The sequence below is a fragment of the Camellia sinensis genome, chromosome 10 (genome assembly GCF_055761805.1).
Source record: "Camellia sinensis isolate YWXY chromosome 10, ASM5576180v1, whole genome shotgun sequence".
Lineage (NCBI taxonomy): Eukaryota > Viridiplantae > Streptophyta > Magnoliopsida > Ericales > Theaceae > Camellia > Camellia sinensis.
In genome coordinates this window covers 134895932-134916895 of record NC_138970.1, presented here as the reverse complement: position 1 = coordinate 134916895, position 20964 = coordinate 134895932, and the positions used below count along the sequence as shown (strand labels likewise).

The following is a 20964-nucleotide window of genomic DNA, read 5'->3' as shown; positions in this document are numbered from 1 at the left end:
TTTGTCATTGACTTCAAACTCCCATGGATTATAACATGGCAATATACCACATCTTCTCCTCATAATACCATGTTTCTGACCCGGCAGATAGCAATGAAATGGTGGAAAAACTATGCCATCCTAGTAGATTATTATCATGAACCACTTCTCCAATTGTATGAGCAAAGGAAAAAATTAGCTAACATCAATTCTGCACCATCTATGGCTTCTTCAAGCACAAAATCTCATAAGTCTTTCGATTATGAAAATTTTAAGACTGAAGGGCGTACCCAATGCATGAAGCTCCCTCTTAAACGGGATCTGGGGAAGGGTTGGTGTACGCAACCTCACCCTCGCAAATGGAGATGCTGTTTCCGAGACTCAAACCCGTGACCACCAAGTCACTAGGGGATAGATTTACCGCTACGCCAGGCCCGCCCTTCAATTTTAAGACTGAACTTAAATAAAAATTAAAGGATAGGTATCCCTCAATATCAAAAAAGGACCTTGAACAAAAATATAAAAAAAGAAATTAAAATGACAATGATCCAAATGGTAGAAGAATAAACTGTTTTTGATTCTGATGAAATATTGGAGACTATCCCTCAATTTTCCAATAGGATACAAGTAGCCTCTATCAGTCCACTAGCATCTCCAACCCATTTTCCAACACAAAACCTTGATGAAGGCTTCTGAGACAATTGCCAATAATTTTCAGAGAATGACAAACAACAAAAAGCAAGGATTCCTAATACAACTTGTAAAAGTATTTATGCCTAGCGAGCCTGCAGAAAGCAATAATGCCAAATGAAAAGTAGATTCCTCAAACAGCCCATGTGACTTCATCAGCAAAAAGCAATTATGCCAAATGAAAAGCTGATTCCTCATACAGCCCATGTGACTTCACCAGCAAAATCTTATCTCTTCGGACATCAAATGGTTTGAAATCCGACTTCCATACTCTATATAAGCAACCGCTTAGAATGAAAAATGCATCTGAAAATATTGAAGAATATTTCATTTTTCTTTCTATGAGTCTTGAGTGTGAGTGTTTCTGTATTTGTTTATGCTTTGCCCTGTTTGCCTAGAAGAGTGTGATCCTCTATATGCATTTAAGTATTTCGTTGTAACTTCTTATTATTAATGTAAGTGTGGTTGTGTTATCTTTATGCCTATTCTTAATAGATTTTATTGTTTGCATAGATTATGTTATTATCAAGTAAAAAATTATAAAAGGATTAGAAGCACGGTTTGAAAAAATTTATCCTAGTTTATCTGGTCTCAATTCTATGCCTCATGAGCATTGGACGAACATCAACGTGTTCAAAACCAAATATATAGATATCAAGAAATGTTAGATTTTTTGTCTTCTATTTAAACTATTTTCAATCACTAAGATTATATACTGGGACAACCTTTGGTATCAGAGCCATATTCTGGTAGGAAGATTTAGGTACTCTCAAAATTGTTTTCAGTTAATGTGTGTGGCACCCAAGTCGTAGAAGTCTGTAAGCGACATTTACAAAGTAGGGACTGATGAACGCTCACTCATGTGGTTAGCAGGACTAGCACAAATGGTACATGCCTTTTGTAGTGTAGGAGATTGAGGGGAGGTGAAATGTGCCCAACCAACATCAGTTGATCTAATTTTTGAGATAATGGATCCACTTTAGTGGAGACATCTACAGAGTGTCCAACATCATAGATGCCCCCATGCTTTTGAGAACCAAGGGATGCAAGTCTCATGGCTTAGTGTTGATTAGGACAAAGTTTAAAGTATGGCATGATTTGGATTTTTTAATGAATTTTTGAAATATTTGTTGGTTTCTAGTTTCATTGTTGCTATTTTATGCCTGATATGATTAAAAGTACATTATTTGGATTATTTGAGGAGTTTTGGTGTATTAAGGGTAAAATTATAATTTTGACCCATTAGGGGTAAAATGGTATATGCATTTTGGCCATTTTGTCACTTGGGGTTAGTTTGATAATTTTTAGAGGTAAATTGGTGATTTTAGCTCTTAGGAGGTAAAATGGTTATTTTGATAATAAAAAGGCCATTTCAATAATTTAGCCATGAGAGCATTACCACTGTGGGAACTATTTTCACACAAAGAAGGACGTGTATTTCTAGGAAGATGGTGTGTTCGTGTTGGACACATGTGAAACAATATTGGTCAAACATACGTCCAAACATTGTCCATTGCACACATGAAATACATTACAAGGTTTAACAAAATAATTTGATTGAATGAAATTTAGAAAACAATGTTAATTTATACATATTAATCCTTCCTTCAAAATTTAGAGTTTAGTTTTATGTTGTATTTATTATTATTATTTTTGAATGAAATATTCATATATATAACATATAGTAAAATTATCCAACATTTTTTAAAAAAAATTTCGTGTTGCATCATGTCACATCGCTGCTTGTGTTGGCTTATATATATATACACATATATTTTAAATTTCATTCAAAGTTAATGAAAAAATACAACATAACACTAAATTTGTTTAAAGGGAATGAGATTAAGAAGGATAAATTTGTACTTTTTTTTTTTTTTTTTTTTATGTGTGTCCATTGCTTGTACACACAATAAGCAGCAGATTACGTGTCCATGTGTCACATCGCTTGTCATGCCGGTGTAAATATATGAATTTTGCATTCAACTATATGATATATTTCATTAAAGATAATGAAAAAAATACAACATAACATTAAATTTTGAAGTTTAAAGAGATGGTGAGATTAATAAGTTTACATTATTTATTTTTTTTATAAGTTTATCCAAGTTTTGTTTGTTTAAACTTGTAATAAGTTTAATTTGCATCTAAGCAATGGAACAGTGATGGACATGTGTCCCCCTGAGTGTCTGATGTGTGTCCAGCTTCCAACACAGGCACGTCGAAGTGATTGTGCTTCTTAGCTTTCATAGTTTTAGGAGTATTGTGCACTGGCCGGTTTATCGTTACTTGGTTTGAACTATGGTGGAGCTCAAATTCAATTCAATTCAATCACTTAGTCTGCCTTGTGATGCTAATTAAAAATGTATAGAAATCCATCATCGATCCTTGAACATGGACCAAACTAATTATAGGCTTATAGTTTCCATTTACAGCCATATTGGTTGTAAGCTTTCCTCTTTACTACCTTTAGAGCCATTGAAATTACAGAAAATGGACTGAAGAATTTCTGTGTGGGACTGCAAGTTGATTTCTTTCTCTGTTTTGAGTTGATGTGTTAATGTATTCTCTTACAATTAATTCAGAAGGGTGCTCAATCTTAAGAATAGACCAGGTTTATGTATACCTTCTATTATTATGAGAGAGTTTTGTAAGCTTTCTGCCAACTATAAGATAGATGGCCAAAATTGTGTGCAGTGGATTTGAGGATAACTTTCAGTGGCTTGAGGATCTGCTAGTATGTGAAGGTCCCACTTAGAGGTACATCGTGATTGAATTGTTTTCGGATTATAAATTTCTCAAATTAGGTTTGGCCTCTGAACCATTGCAATAAATGACTGCAAATTGACGAAATTTTGAATCCTTGAATGTTATTTCATGTAAACAAGCATGATTGGCCAGAGGATATTGCTGAAATTTGGGTTTTTTAGCTAGTGAGCTCAGAGGTCAGGATTGAGCTTGGTTTCTGTTAGTTTGTTAGCTTGAGCTGACTGTGTAAACTGGCTGAGTTTGAATAGCTTGAGGACTTTATTACAAGCATCATTTTGCATGCTCCTCTTGTCACCTGCTCAATTTTTATTAGTTTAGTTGTTTGAGATTTGTAGGAAAATATAATGAAATGATCACCACAATATAGAGATAGAGCTTATAAAATTGTTACACTTTTCCTGTCCTCAATTTCCTAGCACTGGATTAGGACATAAAGATTTTTAGCCTTAGTTAAGTTGTTAATGTGAATTGTATTTTGGCAAGATTAACCATTTCTTATTACCCTTAATGTTTGACTGCATAGCAATTTTATCATTTCACTGCCAGTATCAGGCTTTGAGCTCTCAAGCAGTCAAGTGTAACAAAAGGGTATGGTAAATTACAGATATATTGGGGACATGGTATTTATGGGGTTGAAATGGCATCCAAATTTTATTTTGGGAAACATCCAACCCTTCTCTGTTTGGGGGAATGTGCAATGCTTGTTGGGATCATACCAGCACCAGAGCTTCGATCGCCACTCAGGGACACTAGCAGGTTTGTAGTTGTCGGTACTACTAAATTTCTTGTATTTCAATTTCTTCTAGAATTATGAAGTACTTAGGTTTATTTCCATTAACAGAGGGAAGACCTTCCAAGCTAGAGTACTTAAGCGGATGGTGGAAGTTGGCTTTCTCGATATGGAGACAGCACTTTTGGTTGTGAAGCAAAATCTTCATTTACGTGTTGATAGGCCTCATCATGGAAGTGGATTGTTGCTTCCTTCATCTTCCACAGGGAAGGTGAGTGAAATTTATCTTCTATGTTTCTGCTAAACCGTTGAATGCTATGACATCAAGCATTTCTATATACATATATATATATATTTCTATATTTATTGTCAGTGCATGGTTAGTAGACCCTCTCCAAATAGTGGCTCACTAGCACAACTGGCAAATTGAAACATCATAAGAAATATTATTTTAGCATATAATTGTTGTTAATACTATATAGAGCAACGAAACACTGATATTCTAAGAATGTGGCATTTCTGTGACACCCCAAAATTTGGAACATCAATTTTTATTTTATTTTTTAAATAAACAAATAAGACTTACTAAATAAAATTTTACCATCTTAATTGGAATTTTCAACGCTAATACATAAACATAAGTTCAAACAACAATAAATAAAAACTTCAAATTATCCAGATACAATGTCAAACAATTTGAACCTTTTATGGTATTTCAGTTTTGGAATAAGGGCGGATGTGCGGGTGGCACAACAGGGAGGATATCCTTGGCAAACCGTTCCTTTTGGACAAACCATAGATGTCACTGCGTGGATATGTAAGCCTGGTCGTGGGCATCTCTGGTAGTTATAGTTGGTATCATTTAAATAATTTATTTATCTAAAAACTATTTAATAAATATTTTATTGTATAAATTAGTTGAAAACTATTTCAATATAATCACTAGCCAAAAAATTGCTAAGATTAACAATTTTGTGGATAATCAATGTTTTCTGTTGTAACTATTTTTTATGAAGATTCAACTTAATAACTACCCTTACTAAATATTTTTGGTTGAAAATCTACTTCAATTAATTTCTAAGAAACCCACACACATACAAATTTATACATATTCACAAATTATCATTCTACGTTAAAAATAAAAAAAAATAAAAAAATAAAGATGAATGAGTTAGGTGGCCAGTGGGGGAATGACCACCCCACCACTTGTGGCCTTGTGTTAGCACCTTGATATTTGGGAGATGGCGGCCTGACACTTGGTGGCACCTTGCACTTATGTCAAGCTTGGATCGCAGCATGAGGGAGGCATGCCAAGACAACAAGGTGGGCAATCAGTTGTGTTTGGCTAGTGGCTTAAAAAATTCAAAATTGTCTAAGGCAAGACAAAGGCTTCCTAAAATATAGGGACAATGGTGGGCGGTTATGCACAGAACCAGACACGAGGGAGGCATGCCAAGACAACAAGGTGGGCAATCAGTTGTGTTGTTCGACGCATGCCAAAGTATGGGCAGCATGGCACGTTCGAGGCATTAATATGACCTTAATGCTAGGCTGCAGCATACTTGGGGGTTTGAACATAATCAGACGACTTGACTTGGCTAGACAGCAAGGCATGGTGCGCAACTTGGTTGGGTAACAAGCGGTTAGACTTGACCAAGGCCAACAGATGGCACTCTGGGCTCTGTTTGGCTAGTGGCTTAAGAAATTCAAAATTGTTTAAGGCAAGACAAAGGCTTACTACAATATAGGGACAATTGTGGGCAACTAATGCGCAGAACCAGACATGCTGCTGGCAAGGAACAAGGAATGTTGAAATAAAGGAGTAACCTGTTTGGAGGTGTCAAATGCCATGCCAGACAGCATGTGTCCCTTATATTTTGTAGCCTGTTTGAATTTCAAATGTTCTAATTATAGCCTATATATAGGCATAGCCATGCAAACTCGAATTCATCAAGTGTTTGAGAGTTTGGCATTTGGCTTTCCTTTGTAAATTGTTGGTGCAATAATAAAGGTTGGGTTTTCCCGTAATTGTTGTGTTGCTTGACTTGTATGCTTGATGAAATTTAACTTATGTGTGTGAGTTGCATACATTGGCTGAGACTAAGTGTTGAGACTTAGTGCCATCGCAGGTAAATTTTATAGACTGAAAATTAACCCTGTGACAGTTGGTATCAGAACTAGGTTGCTCATAAATGGTGTCTGGTATGGATGTTTTGAAAAAACAAGTGAAAATCTGGTGGGGGCGCCGGCTGATGAAAGTCACTCTTTGACAGATCGATTGGATACCGTGGCGTCTGGGTTCCTTGACCTTGAGGCCTCGATGGCAGATTGGTTCAAGGAAGCCTTGGAAGACATGGCTGCCATGGGACAAGATGCAGAATATGGAAGACGAATTGTCTATCCTCAAGAAGGTTGTCTGTGGGCATTCGGGTCGTGGTGATGTCCCTTCGAAAGTTAAAGTCCCTGACCCTAAGGCATTTGGCGGTGCTCGCAATGCCATGGAACTTGAGAACTTTTTGTGGGATATGGAGTAGCATTTCAAGGCTACCCATTTCAAGGCTACCCATGTTCCTGAAGCAGAGAAAGTCACGATCACGAGCATGTATCTCTCTAGGGATGCAAAACTTTGGTGCCGCACTAGGATGGAGGATGATGCTCATCCTGCGATCGAGACGTGGGAATTAGTAAAGAAGGAATTAAAGGAGCAGTTCCTTCCTTGTAACTCGTCTTGGGTTGCAAGAGACGTTTTGAAGCGATTGAAACATAGCAGATCAGTAAGAGAATATGTGAAGCAATTCAGTTAAGTTGGACATCAAAAACATGTCTGAGAAAGACGAGTTGTTCAACTTCATGTCGGGCCTTTAGAATTGTGCACAATCGGAACTTCGTAGGTTGGGGGTAAAAGATTTGTCCTCTGCCGTGGCTACTGCGAATGGTTTACTTGACTACAAATTGAGTCAAGCATCCACTTCTGAATCCAAATCTTCCAAACATAAAGGGAAGGAGAACGGAGGCAAGAAGTGGAAGGAGGGCTGCAAGTAAGGGAAAGAGGGCTACATGCCCAAACAGAAAGGCGAGAAATCACAAAGTAAGGGAACAAAATCTAACTCAAGTTGCTTCATTTGTCATGGACCTCACCAAGCCAAAGACTGTCTGAAGTGGGAGAAGTTAAGTGCCATAGTTGCTGAAGATGATAAGGCAGGATCTGACTCAGATGGCCCTACTCGAGTCAACCCTTTGCAGTTCCTGAATGTAATTTGTGTAGAGGACCCCTTATCTGGTGTGACGTACATAAAGGTGGCGTTGGATGGTATTGAAGTGTTTGCAATGGTTGACACTAGTGCCACCCATAACTTTGTGTCCAAAAGGGTAGTGCAGTCCTTAAAGTTCAAGATTGTCTAGAATCCAAGTAGAATCAAGACCATGAATTCTGCAGCCCAACCGGTGCATGGGATGGCTCGAGATGTGAAGGTAGTAGTGGGTGAATGGACTGGACAATTAAACCTGAGGGCAGTCCCATTAGATGACTTTGATGTTATTCTTGGGAACGACTTCTTTGTGGCTGCAAAAGTGGCATTGATGCCATATTTCGGTGGGTTGTTGATTTCAGATGAGAATCAACCTTGTTTTGTGTCGGAATCTACTCGACTAGACAAGAAAAATGGGGCAAAGAAGAAGGATGAGATGCTGTCGGCCGTGCAAGTGCTTAATGGGCTAAGGAAGGGTGAGGAGAGATTCCTTACAACATTGATTGAAATCAAGCCTAACCTTACTATTGAAGTGCCGGAAGCAATGGCTGATGTCTTGGCGGAGTTCATTGATGTAATGCCTCCAGAGTTGCCTAAATCTCCCCCTCCTCAGCGTGCTACTGATCACAAAATTGAATTGGTGCTTGGCACTAAGGCTCCTGCGAAGGCACCCTATTGAATGTCGCCGTTGGAACTTGTTGAATTAAGGAAGCAATTGACAGATTTGTTGGAAGCCGGTTTAGTCCAACCCTCCAAAGTCATATACGGTGCCCCATTGTGGATGTGCGTGGATTATCGGGCCTTGAACAAGGTGCCTATCAAAAATAAGTACCCTGTCCCTTTGGTGGTTGATATGTTCGACCGTCTTAGCAAGGCTACTTTCTTCACAAAGTTGGACCTTCACTCGGGTTACTGGCAAGTTCGGGTTGCAGAAGGGGATGAGGCAAAGACCACTTGTGTAACTAGATATGGTTCTTTTGAATTTTTAGTTATGCCTTCTAGCCTTACCAATGCTCTTGCGACATTTTGTAATTTAATGAATGATGTCTTTAATGATTATGTTAATCGGTTTGTTGTTGTTTACTTGGATGACCCATCTCTGAAAAGTATTCTCCTGACTACGGGAAAATAGACTCTATGTAAAGAAGGAAAAGTGTTAGTTTGCTCAAAAAGAAATTAAGTTTCTTGGGCATATTATTTGCCGAGGCCTTGTCAAAATGGATGGAAAGAAGGTGCAGGCTATTCCGGAATGGTCCCACCAATGTTGTGGAGTGTGATCCCTCTTGGGTTTGGCAAATTACTATAGGAAGTTTATCGAGGGGTATTCAAAGAAGGCTACTACCCTCATTGATTTGCTGAAGAAAGATCACAAATGGCACTGGTCCATTAGTTGTCAAGAGGCCTTTGACAAATTAAAAGGGGCGGTGGTGGCAAGTGAACCGGTCTTGCGACTGCCCAATTTTGAGTTGCCTTTCAAAGTGCACACGGATGCCTCGGACAAAGTGCTTGGGGGGGTATTGGTGCAAGAGGGACACCATGTGGCCTTTGAAAGCAGAAAATTGAATGTTGCTGAGAAGAATTATTCGGCCCATGAGAAGGAAATGACGGCGGTAGTACATTGCCTTCTTACTTGGAGGGTTTATCTGTTGGGGACTAGATTTTTGGTTCTCACTGATAATATGGCCAATACACTCTTCAAAGCTCAAAAAAAGTTGTCTCCAAGGCAGGCCCGTTGGTAGGAATTCCTTGAAGAATATGACTTTGAGTGGCGACACAAGCCTGGACGACATAACGTAGTCGTTGACGCCTTGAGCTGAAAAGAGATAGTTGAATACGTGGTTGCTATTTCCAACATTGAAACACAATTACTGGAAAGGATCAAGGATAGTGCTGCAATTGACTCAGAGTATCAACGGTTGGTGCAGCAAATAAATAATAGTATTGTTCGTCGGTACTGGCTTGAAGATGGTCTTCTCCATGGCAAAGGAGATAGACTATATGTCCCTAGCGTTCGGGGACTGAGATTGGAACTCCTTAGAGAGACGTATGATCCGTAGTGGGATGGTCATCCGGGACAGCAATGCATGATGGCACTCTTATCTCGTTCATATGTTTGGCTAAAAATGGAAGATGATGTATGTTAAGACTTGCATGGTGTGCCAACTGGATAAGACAGTAAGGAAGAAGGCGTTACAACCGTTGCCGCTCCCTGAGAAGCCCTGGTTTTAGCGTCCATGGACTTCATCTCCAGGTTTCCTTAAATCAATGGGATGCATTCCATCATGGTATTTGTTGACTGTTTTTCTAAGTATGTTGTATTCAGTCCTGCTCCTCATGCTTGTCCCACTGATATTGCTGCTGATTTGTTTTATGAGTATGTTGTAAAATATTTCGGCTTACCTGAGGACATAATTAGTGACAGAGATACCCAATTTACAGGAAGATTTTGGACTGTGCCTTTAATTTGTTGGGTTCAGAATTAAAGTTCTCCACAGCAAATCACCTTCAGACGGATGGCCAGATCGAGAGGATGAATGAGTTGCTTGAGGAGTATCTCAGACATTATGTGACAGCAAGTCAAAAGAATTGGGTCGAATTGTTGGATAGCGCACAGTTTTGTTACAATTTGCATAGATCGTCTGCAACCGAGATGAGTCCGTTTGAGTTGGCCACGGGGCAGCAATCCTAACTCCTCATGAAGTGGTTAAAATAGGTTCTGGTGATAGATGTCCAATAGCATACCGCTTTGCAAGAGCTAAACAGGAGTTGTTAGAGGAAGCACAAGATAGTTTGGCTAAAGCAAGCAAAAGAATGAAGAAGTATGCTAACAAAGGGAGAAGACCCTTAGAGTTCAAAATGGGAGACAAAGTGCTACTGAAGCTTACTCCTCAATTTGGAAGAAGATAAGCAGTAAGGCAATGCACCGTGGTCTAATTCTGAAATACGATGGCCCTTTTGAAATATTAAAACGTGTGGGAAATGTTGCATACACGCTAGTGTTGTTTGATCAGTTGAAAATCCACCCAACTTTCCATGTTAGTTTTTTGAAACCTTTTTCATGAGGATTAGACTAACTTGACAAGGACGTAAGCTTGGAGGGCACCTCCATTGATCAGAAAGCAGTTTGACAGAGAGGTAGAACGGATTTGTTAAAACCTACCACTACCACTTCCACCTACTACACCTACCACCACCTACTACACCTACTCCACCCACTTCACCTACTACATCTCCTATATAAGGAGCCCCTCACCATTTGTAATATACAACATACAACATCAATCAATAATACATCAATTTTTTACATGGTATCAGAGCTATAAGATTTAGGCCTATATTCCTTTCTTTCCGGCGGCAGCCGGCCGGCAACCATGCCTTCGTTGCCCGATGGAGTTTTTCAACACCTCCACCTCCACCTCCACTGCCTCCCATACCAGATCCTATGCCGAATGGCCTCGATTCAAAGCTCTACATGGGTACACATAATATCAGAGCAAACTTACATCAGTCTATGGTTCAGCAGCCGGCTGCACCAAGAATCAACTCGATAAGGTCTGATGCAATCTGTTATCAGGCTCGTGATTGCGGAGATCTTCAGATACAAACACAGATTCCTGATTCTTCTGGCTCTTGTTCCCATCCACCAATTCAACCTGTTAGTAGTGCTCAACAGACAGATGGTGCCACATTCAGTAATAAGGCTTATCATCTGCGACCGCCACCCCAACCAGCACCATCAAATCAGTTCTCTTACGTTCAAGCAGATCAGCGAATGCAGACTCTGAGATGGCTCACAAGTCCTCTCTCCCATCAATAAAAAAAACCATTCAAAGCTTTAGTCTAACATGGAGTTGGGTTTGAGTTTAAGAGAGACACACACACACATATCGCTCTCTCTCTCTCTCTCTCTCTCTCTCTCTCACGGCACCAGGCCACCACCACCGCTCCTTTCTTCGGCTCCTTGGACGCTGCTGCTGCCCTTGTTTTCTCCTGTATGGGCGCTACGTATTGAACAGCGAAGAGTGGTGTTGGTGTTGCGTCGGTGGGTTGATAAGCTCCGGCTGTGGGTGGCGCCTTGGCCGTCCGTTTGTTCGGTAAACTCAGGTTCAATGCTTTTTGGTGATTGGTGGTCGCCTGGTGGGCTCTACGGGCTGGCTGATATGGTTCGTTCATGCTGATTTCTTGTGTTTGGTGGTGAGTTACTTTGCCTTGTCATGGCTTTTCTGCCATGGCAAGTTTTCTTGCTTAGTTCGGTGTTTTTGGATATGAGATCAATGCGTGAGCTTCAGTTAATGGGGTTCAAAGTAGCAGCAGCATCTTCACCATCTCTCTCTTCTCTCTCTCACTTTGCACCCACTCTCCCAATACCACCACTATGGCCACTTTCCTTGTCCCTCCTTTATTTTCACCATCATTTCTTTCAAACTTTTCACCACCTTTATTTTGTTCTCTTTCTGACCCATCTTTTTATATCCACCACATGGACAACCGACTCAAAATAATATATATTATCCCAACTTTCATCATCAACCAAACCGTGGGCCACGAAACCTTTTTTCATTATTCTTTCTTTGCAAAAAAAAAAAAAAAAAACAAAAAAAGAAAAAAAAAAAAGAAGAAGAAGACGAACTGCACACCAAACTCATTTTATTCATGTCGGGCCTCACCCCGATCACCATTTTACACCCAAAAAAAAAAAAAACAAAACAAAACAAAACAAAACCCACACACAACAACCACATCCACAGGCGGGATTTTTCTTCTCTACTCTGCCGCCGGTCTCTTCTTCTTGCCTGCGTCCTGGGAGGCCCTTGACGGTGTTGCCTCCGTGTTTCCCACTCCACTGGGCACGATCACTCCCCCCTGCTCCTCCACTACAGCATATGGCGGCCCTCCAAATCGGAACATCACGGTGGCCTTCCGCTTCAGCTCTTTATTTTCCGCCTTTAGCACACTTATCTCTGCTCGCGCATCCTTATACATGCATTGGAGCAGAGCCAGTTGGGCGTTTAACTGCTGCACCTTATTTGTCCTACTCTGAAGCCGGTGCGACAAGTTTGTGACCGCAGTCATGGTCTCCACGCATGACTTCAATGTATACTGATTGGCTTCAATATCTGATTGCACCGCCATTTTTTGCTCCACAGACCGCATCGAAAAGTTCAACGGAGCAAAACCAGAGGTGTTTGATTGCGGTTCACGGGCCACCGCACCAGTTATCTCTCTTGTGGACTCATTGAGGTCGGGAAAGAGAGTGAGCAGCCCACGGGAAGAGGAGGCCATGTTCTGGGTAGCTGGTCGGGAAGAAGAGGCCATGTTATGGGTTGCAAAGTGTTTCAGAATGCAAATGTTCAGAGTGTTTCAGAATGGCAATGTTCAGAGGTTTCAGACTGGTTTGGTTTACACAGCCTCCGCATTGGTTTATATCGACAATGACGACGCGGCCGACACACCGCTCTGTCGATCACGTGCATCGCCGCATGTCTGGCGCGCCTTTTGATGGCTCGCCATTGATGCTTTCTGTCGAGCGCGCCTTTTGAGGACGCGACTTTTGAGGGCACGCCTTTTGATGGCACGCCTTTTTATGGATTGGGCACACCTTTTGAGGGTGCGACTTTTTCAACGGTCCGACAAGACCCCATAAACTGTCCCGACATTTGATTCCGGTTAGCTTTTCCACCGGTCCGACATGACCCCATAAACTGTCCTGACATTTGATTCCGGTTAGCTTCTCCATCGGTCCGGTGTGACCTCGTCACCTGTCCAGCATTATCTGCTACAACGGTCTGCCACAACCATACAGTGTCCTCTACAACGTTATGACACCACCATACAGTGTCCTCTACAACGTTATGACACCACCATACAGTGTCTTCACCAATGGTCTGACACGACCATACAGTGTCTCCTATCCTCTTTTATTTTTATGTATTAGTCTATTTTCTTATTTTGTTACTCTCTCCAAACTCAAGTTGGTTAGTTCCTATCCCCCTTGAGTTTGCGGGGGGCTGTTAAAACCTACCACTACCACTTCCACCTACTAAACCTACCACCACCTACTACACCTACTCCACCCACTTCACCTACTACATCTCCTATATAAGGAGCCCCTCACCATTTGTAATATACAACATACAACATCAATCAATAATACATCAATTTTTTACAGGATTCTTGATCACAAGATTGAGGGGCAGAGCAAAAAGAACCGAAGGACCCATTACTTGGTAAAGTGGAAGGGTTCCCCAGAATCTGATGCAAGTTGGGAAAAAGATGTAACATTATGGCAGTTTGAAAAACAAGTCGGAGAGTAGTTGAAGAACCAATGAGAGCGTTGGCTTTTTCTGATGGGGGTGGTCTGTTAGCACCTTGAAATTTGGGACCTGGCGGCCTGACACTTGGTGGCACCTTGCACCTATGTCAGGCCTGGACCGCGGCATGAGGGGAGACATGCCAAGATAACAAGGTGGGCAATTAGTTGTGTCGTTCAGCGGCGGCATTCAACCCTTGGCCAAAGTATGGGCAGCATGGCACGTGCGAGGCATTAATATGACCTTAATGCTAGGTTGCAGCATACTTGGGGGTTTGAACATAATCTGACGGCTTGACTTGGCTAGACAACAAGGCGCGGTGCACAACTTGGCAAGGTAACAAGGCGGTTAGACTTGACCAAGGCCAACAGATGGCACTTCAGGCTCTGTTTGGCTAGTGGCTTAAGAAATTCAAAATTGTCTAAGACAAGACAAAGGCTTCCTAAAATATAGGGACAGTTGTGGGCAGTTATGCATAGAACCAGACATGCTGGCAAGGAACAAGGCTGAAGTAAAGGAGCAATTGGTGATAGTTATTTCTGTAGGATAGTTTCATATCTGTCTTAACCCCTTGGCAGTTGGGGGTGTCAACTGCCACGCTAGATGGCATGTGTCCCTTATGTTTTGTAACCTGTTTGAATTTCAAATGTTTTGATTAAGCCTATATATAGGTATAGCCATGCAAGCTCGAATTCATCGATTGTTTGAGAGTTTGGCATTTGGCTTAACTTTGTAAATTGTTGGTACAATTATAAAGGTTGGGTTTTCCCGTAATTGTTGTGTTGCTTGACTTGTATGCTTTACGAAATTTAACTTGTGTGTGTGAGTTGCATACATTGTTTGAGACTAAATGTTGGGACTTAGTGTCATCACAGTAAAATTTTATAGACTGAAAATTAGCTGTGTGACACCTTGTATGGAGGGCTAGAAGTAGGGTATGATTAGAATTCTTGACCATAGGAAATTTGATGGGATGTATCCCATGCAACACTAATGAAGTAGGAGAATGCGTAGGGTGTGTATAGTTGCATATATCTAATATGTGTTGTGGGGTCTTCCCATTTGGTTGAGCTAAAATTTAGTGTTAGAAAATATAGCAAGGAAGAATTTGTGTATAGTTGCATATATCTAGTATGTGTGGTGGGGTCTTCTCATTTTGGTTGAGCTAAAATTTAGTGAGAGAAAGGATAGAGTAAGGAAGAAGAAGGAGAAGAGGAGGCTAGACTTCTTACCACTTCAATACCTGACATCATTTGTCATTGCCAAGTAAGATAACCCTCAAACCTTCTCTTTCTTTTCTTAAAAACATCAAAAGTTTTTTGTGTTGATAGTATTGAAATCATGATACTAGATTTATGGTTGCATGTGTGATTTGTGACATGCATTAGGTTTTTGAAGATTTATTTTTGATTTGATCATCTTTTTCTTAAATTTGTCCAGATCCTTGTACAAATTTTTAAACATTTTTATAATCAAGATTTCGAGATGATTCCTTCTAATAAGTTGTTAAGCATGATGTCTAGAATACCTAGAAATTTTGTTATAATTTTTTGAAGTCTTGTACAAATTTATATGTAATTTCTTCTAAACCTGCATTTTTTTGACAGTTTCTGATCTATCTTTGAAAAATCACTAAATATTTTATACTGAACCAAAATCTTTATGGAAGGGTGAGATATAGTCAAAAAGATGAGCTGGACAATTTGGCATTGCCAAACCTTGTACCAAATTTGGCAGGGTCTTTAACAGACCATTGGAGCAGCATTATATTTTGGATTTCGCAACTCTTATAGCTTGCCGTTAGAGATGCTCTTGTATCATTTTATTACATTCTATAAAAGAGAAATATTAACACATACTTTCTACAATAATTAATCAAATGTACTTATTATTGTAAACAGTTAAATCAAGTCATGATATGACATAAAAATTTATATAATAACATGATATAATATTTTGACCAATAACATCACGCATGCATGAACTAATATGGTACAAGACTTAGATAAGTGTACTAGCATGTATTAATTTTCCTAAGTAGTTATAATTTGCACTTTTGGACACTTGTTATTTTGTTTTCCAAAATTTCAGATTCAGAGTTACATGAATAAAATTTCAAATAAAATATTTGGTAAATCCTAAAATTTATGAGATTTTTAACAGTCAGTATACATGTTATGGTCATTTTACAAAAAAAAAAAATTGACAAGAAGAAACAAGACATAGATTTGACACATTTTCTGAAAATAATTCCACACTAAAGTATCCAAGTTGAAATCATAATCCAAAAATTTTGGGTGAAAGTAGACTTCTCAAACTTCATTATTCATTTAGAAAATACTAGATTTGGCTCAGTATAGTAGATTTAGTGATTTTTCAAAGATAGCTAAAAAATTGTCCCAAAATGTATGTTTAGAAGAAATTACATATAAATTCGTATAAGACATCAAACAATTATACCAAAATTTCTGGGTTTTCTAGACATCATGCTTAACAACTTCTTAGAAGAAATCATCTCGAAATTTTGATTATAAAAATGTCTAAAAATTTGTACAAGGATCTGGATAGATTTAAGAAAAAGATGATCAAATAAAAAATAAATCTTCAAACACCTAATGCATGTCACAAATCACACATGCAACCATAAATCTAGTATCATATCATACCATGATTTCAATACTGTTAACACAAAAAACTTTTGATGTTTTTAAGAAAAGAAAGAGAGGGTTTGAGGGTTTTCTTACTTAGTAATGAAAAATGAAGTGGTAAGAAGTCTAGCATCCTCTTCTCCTTCTCTCCTTCTTCCTTTTTCTATCACTAAATTTCAGCCCAGCCAAACGAAGACCCCACCAAACATATATTACATCTGTGCAATTACAAACAAACCCCAAGCATTCTCCTACTTCATCAGTGTTTCATGGGATACATCCCTTCAAATTTCCTATGACCAAGAATTCTAATCATATCCTACTTCTAGCCCTCAATGCAAGGCCACAAGTGGTGGGGTGGTCATTCCCCCACTGGCCACCTAACTCATTTCATTTTTTTATTTTTATAGTTTTTATTACATATAATGATAATTTGTGAATATGTATAAATATGTATGTGTGTGGGTTCCTTAGAAATTAATTGAAGTAGATTTTCAAATAAAAATATTTAGTAAGGGTAGTTATTAAGTAGAACCTTCATAAAAATAGTTACAAACAGAAAATATTGATTATCCACAAAATTATTAATCTTAGCAATTTTTGGCTAGTGATTAAATTGGAATAGTTTTCAACTAACTTATACAATGAAACATTTATTAAATAGGTTTTAGATAAAGAAATTTTGTTACCCATAACTTATAATGCACTTATAAAAATAATTAAATACTAGTTCTCACAATTTCTATGTCAGACCTGACACTCTTTAACACATGGAGGTCAAATATGTTTGGTGGTTAAACACACAAGGAGCACGATTATAAGTTTGAATACACATGAAGCACATTATAAGTTTGAACATAATAACTTGGGATATGTAGGCATTGACAAGTGTGCTTAAGGATCTCCATTGACCTACATGTAGGATCTTGCGTAATGTACCCAAACTGCAACTAACTGTAACCATGCCGTGTAGACATTACATGCCCACGTGACGCTGTCATGCAAGAGATGCCCTGATCCTTGATGTTGTCAAGATCTGCTGATCATCTTGATATGTTCAGGACAAAAGATCATTGACTAATCAAGACATCGAAACTAGGGCATGCTCCTACTTTCCCTGCATAAGGATTTCTCCGCTAAACAATCCCATCAATACCCCCCAGATAGCTCCCTTCCAACTTGTAAGATCTCCAAGATCACCCTCTCTCTTCTAAGAGTGCTTCGACTCTCTCCTCGTCCGATGATCCCGTTCCACTTAAGTGCTTACCATCTTCCTAGATCACATTGTTCTGGCCTCCCCCAACACGATTACAAACACTATAATACCTCTTGGAGGGGAAGCAGACTTGGCTTGGGCTACGTAGTTGTAAAAGGTTGTATCTGTGAAGCAAAAAGGAGGTGGACTTCAACCAAGTCAGCCCTTCTTATGAAGTGGCTATGGAGATTTCCAAAGGAAAAGAAAAAGCCCCACATCCGAAGTACTAAAGTAATGTTAAGCATATAAGCGTGAGGACAACCTCACCTCATGAGCTAGTTTTGGGGGTTGAGTTCTACCCAAGATCATGTAACATCGTATTAAAACCGTAATGGGTTGGGTGCATGTCCCTGGCCTGCACGTCGCAAGTGCTGTTGAGTGAGCATGTTAGGCGTGAGAGAGAGTGTAGTTCTATCTAAGACCGTGCAATAGTATCTTCCATGCAATTTTTTTTTGGCTTGGAATGGTTTTTATGATCCACAAGTGGCTACCCAACCTTGTTATCCATTATCCCCTTCATGCATTGATGGTAGGTGGAGGGAATTTTTTTGGCTTGGAATGGTTTCTATGATCCATAGGTGGCAAATCACCTTGTTATCCATTATCCCCTTCATGCATTGATGGTAGGTGGAGGGAATTGATGCATATTGATGGAGCCATGTTCGTCCTAAGAGTGCTTGGTAGGTGGTATCTGTTAGCATATTATATTAGCCGAAAGTTACACTAGGGTCTGTAATCATTCTGTGCCCTCAGGGATCATCTTGTAATTATGTTTCTTGTAAACCCTAATCTTCATTTATAAATAGGGGGTGTTATTCTATCATACCCCAAGCTGGTTACCCAAGCTTCATGGTATCAGAGCTTCACCTCTAGGGTTAGGATTCAAAACATACCTAGTTGGATCATCTGCTGGGTCGATCTTCAGCCACAATCGTCATTCTGCTTCGTCTTCGTCTCCGTCTCAGCCTCGTCACTCGTCGATCTCAGCTCCTCAGCTCGTCGATCTCAGCTCCTCAGCTCGTCGATCAGCTCCTCAGCTCGTCGATCTCAGCTCCTCCAGCGGTTCGTCGCTCATCGCCCTCGTCGTCCCCGATCAGCCCACTCATCCCCTTCGTCGCTCGTCTCCAACCCCCCTCGTCGTCCTCTGATCTCCTACCCAGGTATATATCACTATATCTATCCTGATATATCTATAAATCTAGCCTAATATCTATATATCTATAAATCTAGCCTAATATCTATATTTCTATATAAATACATGTATACATAAATACCTCAATATATATATATAATAAAAACAAAAAATAAAAAATAAAAAACAAAAAAACAAAAACAAAAACAAAAACAAAACAAAACAAAAAAAACAAAAACAAAAACAAAAAAAAACAAAAACAAAAAAAAAAAAACAAAAACAAAAACAAAAAAAAGGAAAAAAATAAAAAATAAAAAAATGGTTTCTTAATGTCTTTATAGTGATCATTGTGCCTGTTATCTACCTTCTGGGTTTGTGATTGCCACTAGTTTTGTTGCGGGTTCGGTAGTATTGTATCCATGACAGATTCCACCAGTGTGTCCCCTTCTTCTCAAACACCAAAGAGTGAGAGTCCCATTCTACCTACTACCATGACTGAGAACCCCAACCCTAGTCTGAAAATCACCACCTCTCTATTTAATGGTCAGAACTACCTCGCATGGTCTCAAAGTTTGACTATGTTCTTGAAGAGCAGAGGGAAGATGGGGTATGTTGATGACAGGATACAGGCACCTAGTACCACTGACTCCGGTTATGACCAATGGGAGATTACCAACTCTTTGATTATGAGTTGGCTTATCCATTCGATGGTTCCAGAACTTGGTGAGAGCTACTTGTCTATGGAGACTGCCCAGGACGTTTGGGAGGCTGTGGCTGTTACCTATTCCCACAAAGGGAATTTTTCACAGGCATTTGAGTTGCGCCGCTCTATTGAGAGCTCACTTCAGGGGGAGCAGACTGTTCTTCAATACTTCACTTTCCTCACCAACGGCTGGAAACGCCTTGACCACCTGGAAGACTATAAACCCGTTTGCCCTACTGATTCTGTCGGATACAAGAAGTTCATCGCACGGGAACGGGTCTTTAAATTTTTGGCCGGCCTAAATGTGGAGTATGATCCAGTTAGGGGTCGAGTTCTGAGTATGGACACTCTTCCTTCACTTCAGGAGGCATTTGCCTATGTACAAAATGAGGAGAGTCGCCGATCTGCTATGATGTCCCCTGTCTCTACTGACCGTTCCGCATTACTATCTACTCCTCGAGATGGCCTCAGCCTGCCTCCTCCGTCTGTTGCTAAGGAGTCTGTCTTCTGTGATTATTGCAAGAAGCCGCGCATACTCGTGAGACGTGTTGGAAGCTTCATGGGACTCCATCCGGGGGTCGAGGCGATCGGTCTGGTTCTCGAGGAGGTCGGTCAGGCCCATCTAGAGGACGTGGTTCCTATTCTCGGGCTCATCAGTCTAGTGCCGTTGATACCCTTGATTCTAATTCTACTTCTGTTACCCAAGCTTCTGATACTGAGCTGGAGGATGCTTTGCGCCAATTGTTAGACCGCCGATCTTCTACTGCTCTCAGTACCGCTTCCTCGTCCTTTGCCCGCTCAGGTAACTTAGCATCTTCTCCTTGTGCTTTCCTGTGTCATACATCTTTGCCTTGGATTATTGATTCTGGTGCCTCCGATCATATGTCTGGCTCTTCTGATATTTTCTCTGTCTATAAGCCCGCTTCAGGTCAGGACAAAGTTAGAATTGCCGATGGTACTGTTTCTTCCATTTCTGGAAAAGGTTTAGTCCAAGTCACTCCTACCATACATCTCTCTTCTGTTCTCCATGTTCCCAAGTTTTCTGTTAATCTGTTATCCTTAAGTCGTCTTACCCAGGATTTGAATTATAGTGTGACGTTTTTTCCTGATCATTGTCTTTTTCAGGACCTTGTCACGGGGAGGACGATTGGCAGTGGTAGTGCAGAAAATGGTCTCTACTTCCTAGATCAACCAGACAAACTTGCTTATTTTTCCACCACGTCTTCTACTACCCCCGCTAATTTATGGCTGTGGCATCGGCGTCTTGGGCATCCCTCATTTCATTTACTTAAGCATTTATTTCCTTCTAGTTTCGCAAATCATCATGTGTCTGACTTTCTTTGTGAGTCTTGTCACCTTGGAAAACAACATAGAGCTTCTTTTGCTCCCAGTTTGAATAAAAGCTTCGTTCCTTTTTCATTAATACATTCTGATGTTTGGGGTCCCTCTCGTGTTCTGTCTGTGAAAGGTCATCGCTGGTTTGTTACATTTATTGATGATTT

At 39.9% G+C, this 20964-nt stretch overlaps 1 protein-coding gene across 2 annotated transcripts in view; it reads left to right on the top strand.

Annotated features, from left to right (window-relative positions):
• Nucleotides 1-20964, top strand: part of LOC114290858 (uncharacterized) — an 87617-nt gene that overhangs the window by 52441 nt on the left and 14212 nt on the right. For both annotated transcript variants that reach the window (XM_028234884.2, XM_028234870.2), the window contains 2 exons: nucleotides 4040-4191; nucleotides 4277-4436. In XM_028234884.2, the coding sequence (XP_028090685.2) occupies nucleotides 4040-4191; nucleotides 4277-4436 (312 nt within the window). The remainder of the gene's footprint in view (nucleotides 1-4039; nucleotides 4192-4276; nucleotides 4437-20964) is intronic.